Source organism: Cannabis sativa, chromosome 8, assembly GCF_029168945.1.
Source record: "Cannabis sativa cultivar Pink pepper isolate KNU-18-1 chromosome 8, ASM2916894v1, whole genome shotgun sequence".
NCBI lineage: Eukaryota > Viridiplantae > Streptophyta > Magnoliopsida > Rosales > Cannabaceae > Cannabis > Cannabis sativa.
Genome location: NC_083608.1, coordinates 37,649,441 through 37,653,749, shown reverse-complemented (window position 1 = coordinate 37,653,749; position 4,309 = coordinate 37,649,441). Strand labels below are relative to the sequence as shown.

General features: G+C 35.7%; 1 protein-coding gene across 1 annotated transcript; it reads right to left on the bottom strand.

Annotated features, from left to right (window-relative positions):
- Positions 1–237: 237 nt before the first annotated feature.
- Positions 238–645, bottom strand: LOC115700227 (protein FAR-RED IMPAIRED RESPONSE 1-like). The gene has a single exon (XM_030627793.2). It carries the CDS (start codon positions 643–645, stop codon positions 238–240), a length of 408 nt encoding a protein of 135 aa, XP_030483653.2.
- Positions 646–4,309: the final 3,664 nt, after the last annotated feature.

Here is a 4,309-nt window from a genome sequence, read left to right as displayed (position 1 = left end):
CCATTCATTATCTGTTAGTTGTTGGGTTTAGATGACGTCTAACCATCTTGCTTCAAATTCTTCCTCCTCGTTGTAGTTGTACATTAGATCCTTAAATGTTTTTAAGAAGATCGGATCTTTAACCTTTTTGAAAGCATTTGTATTGGGATGCCAAGCGCAGAGACAGTGTGTAACATCGGGCATGTGTTCTATGATAGCCTGTTTCATGGCCACATCTCCATGGCATTCTAGAAATTTTTAAAGTAGCCAACAATATGATGGAAGCTTCTCGTGGAGGAGGAGAGCAAACCCGAAGATGCATGTGTTGAAATGGTGGTTGACGCCAATGAGAAAAGTGAGGGGCTTATTGTACTCATTTGTCATGTAGGTTGTGTCAAATCCTAGTACATCCCCAAAAGCCACATAGTCCATGCGTGAGTTTCCATCTGTCCAGAATAAGTTAGCCAATCGATTCTCCTCGTCAACCTGATAGACAACGAAGAAATTTGGATCCTTCTCTGCGAGACAATCAAGAAATCCCAGCTCCCCTTCTGAGTCCGTCTCTATCTTCTCTTCTTGCTTCGAACCAGCAACCCTGTTGTACACATCTCGAAGTTGACATGGCATTCTCTCGTAACCTCCACTTTGCAAAGCAACATGAGACATTATATTGGCAGTTTTAAATCCTACGGAGTTCATCGACCTAACTTGGGAAAGCAACCCATCGGACACAACTCGATATGATCTCAAAAATTGTACCTCACTCGATGTAGCCAGCTCGTGATTATGTATTGTGCTGAACTCTTTGCATTTCCAAGTGTTACACGGTTATGTGAGTAAAACACGCAATGTTGCCTGACATCCGGTTCTAGTGACATCATGAGGTCTTTTTTTTTTCTTGGTAGGTCCGGTGATGCGATTTTTTTCGAACCCTCGGAACAACAAACCCACCTCCGCATTACAATGAGCCCATGAGAACGTCGTACATCATCTTTTCTTGTGCCGAAACCCATCCGTTTCGCGTACATTTCGTAGAATGTTTCCCATTTTTCTAGTTTGTCGAGACTCTTTCCTAGCACGTCATGTATTTCAATCTCATTCACTGGTTTTGTGATGTTTAGCTATGATGTGATGGTTTCCCATTCATAAGTTTGTTCGTCATTCATGTTGGCTTGTTATTGATTTCTAAGAATTGTAGATGAAGAATAAGGGAAAGAGAGTGCTGAGGGGAGTGAAATTAGATTTTATGAGTTTAAAGGCTTGAGATAATAGAGTTGTATGGAGTTGGTGATCACATTTAAAGCTGTTGGGCTGATATTAATGGGCCTCTAAAATATTAGAAACTGAATTCAACTCCTCTCGTACGTCAGAACAATACAATAGTACAAATTGATTTTTTTAATTCCAAATGTAATTGTAAAATTAGGTTATTTCATGAGTGTAAAGGCCTGATATTATTGAGTTCAAAAGGTTGGTTGTGGGATTTAAATAGATTGGCCTTATGTTAATGGGCATTCACCTAAGTTTTTCAATGAGTTGAACCATTTTCGTACGTCCGAAATGAAACATTGTACTTTTTTTGTTTTTGAAAAAAAAATAAGTTAAGAAAATAAGGAAATTTAATTAATGAGTTTAAAGTACTTAGATTTTTGAGTAGTATGGGTAGTTGGTCCCAGTTAAATCCATTGGGCTTATATTAATGGGCCTATACCAACATCTTTTAATGAATTCAACCATTCTTGTACTTTACAAAAATACCGCAGTACTATTAAGAAAACCCCCTACGTGTACACGTATATTAAATTTGGAATTCATAGTTTTTATCACCCATTTTTTTTGACACATCAGATGTGGCCAATGGAGTACAACTAAGTTAAAAACGTACTATAACTTATCCTTGGGACATTATATAACACACTTGAGAGGTGTTGCAATCCATCATCAATTTTATTTAGCAAAATAACTTGTAATTTAGTTATTCATATCATTACAATATAATCAAATATGAGTTCTGGTCCTCACTAGGTTGTTTTCAATGGCCCGAACGAAGGTATTTATAGTAGCTACGAAGATGATACGAAGAAAAACCCTAATTCAGATTCCACAATCAAAATATGTCGATATGATTATTTCATAGAAGCCTTTTTCTACTGCATGTCTACATGGACAGACGGGAGAATGCTTCACTGGGCAACAAGTTAGAGAACTTTGTTTGTGTTAATGATTTCCCATGCATGTGGGATTCAGATGATGATAAAGATGAGAAAGCAATACTTAATTGTGTTTGCTCATTGTTTGATGAGGGTGAGAGCTCTGGTGTTAAAAAATCACCCGAAGAAGAGAACGTCAAAGATTTCAGTGAGAAAGGCAATGAGCCAAATGGAGATGACATTGAAGGGAGAGACAAAGGAGAAATGGATCCTTCTCCCAAAAACAGTAACTGATGTACTCTGTTGATTTTTATTTTATGTATTTGTTCAGGGTTTTATGTATTGTACGTGTTTGTGGTAAAATCTTGAATTTGGTTTATTTTGAAGTACTAAAGTCACTTTCCTTTTTAATTAATTTTGGAATCAAAACTTAAGTAAATAATTTCGACATAACTACTAAGTTGAAAATGAAAATAGACTTGTAAAATTATACTACTATAATAACATTTACATTGACGTAATAGTAAATTCAAAATAGAGCAAAGTTGTTACATATCAATAAATGGCATAACAAAAAATTATCCAACAGCCACATGATATGAGTTCTAAAATAATACAATATATATATATATATATATATATATATATAAAATACCACTAAATAAAACTCAACGGATGTTCAATCAAGTTGTATAACTTGAGGGATCTTCCGTTGACTTGGAGGGCTAACGTCTCGGTACGGGGACTTGGGTTGCGAAGGACTTCCCCTTGGATTGTTTGATGGTTCTTCCTTTGGATAGACTGGGTAATGGGGTATGGAGACCTCGGTGTAGTCGAGAATGTCGTCCATGATATTTTCCAATTTTTCTCTTGAAGTGTTGGCATATTGCAATGCTTGGGCGGAATGGTAGAGATGCTCCGCCAGTTTTAATGACTCCTGCTTAGGCTCTGTTGCTCTAACATGTGCCTTCCTTATGAGTTTTTCGTGCTCATGCAGAACACCCTCGAGCCTAGCACAGTTCACACATCCTGAAATTGAAGCTGGACGGAGTCTAGGACTCCTTGAAGGTGTACCTACGGATCGTTTTGAAGAATATGGATGAGGTGGGGACTTTTTCAGGACTTGAGTCGAAAGGGTTGAATTTTGGGTAAGGGTCCATGTTTAGTAGGTAATTTTAATACGGGGTTTCAATAAATGGGTTGTTGTAAAATCCAAACCTTTACTTATATAGTGGTTGGGTGGGTTGATGTACACGTAATGAAAATCATGTACACGTAATAATATTTTTTTTTTAATTTGACCATTTTATAGTTAAACAATGTGTGTAATGGAAATAAATTCTATTATTAATATCTCATTTATAAAAGAAATATGATGTGACATATATAATTAAAACAGCTCGAAGTACGTTATTTTAATAACATAATATTTTACATATTAAAAATAAAAATAAATGCATTTAAAATTATGATGTGAGGGAGGAGAAACAATGGGATAAGTATAAATTATGAGAGGACAACATGTCACTTAATAATTCACCCAATTAATTAAAAATTGTAAAAATATTCGATGTGGTGAGAAGATTAACATTTTTGTGGTACATACTGTAAAATCCTTTTTTGGCAAGTTAGTTGACAAAATAATTTTTCCTTTTATGGTAAGATTGTTGTGCATTCATACCCGAATTCTTACCTTATAAATTCGGTTTTTAGTTGCTCTTTCCCTTGTTAGGAAAGTTGCACTTTCAGCTGAACTTTCCTTTGTTGAAAACTTCTCAAAAGAGAAGCAATTCTCTTTTGAAAAGTTGTCCTTTTTAGGGAAACTTTGATTATTGCCTTTTCCTTATTGATTTCAATTGTATCTTGATACAATCAGAAGATCTAATATGTTTTTGGCAGGAATCAAGCATTGATAGAGGATCAGACCCGATTATAGCAAGTTTCCCGTTTCTGGTCTGATCTGCTGCGTCAACATCCGAATCTGATGCTGCAGATCGTGTTTTTTTAGGAAAGTTTTTGTACAGCTGTAGATTCGATCTTGTGACTGTCTCTAAGGTTTCTATGTTCTATAAATAGAGCCTAGAGGGCAGCCATTCGAATCAGCTCTTCCATTAATCATTTTTTGCACTTATCTTATTTGAGAGAAGAGAGTTTTTCTTTATTTTGTGAGAGCCTTGTTG

Coding starts and splice junctions, on each gene's coding strand:
- LOC115700227 (XM_030627793.2), bottom strand. CDS start 645: ATGTCTCATGTTGCTTTGCAAAGTGGAGGTTACGAGAGAATGCCATGT.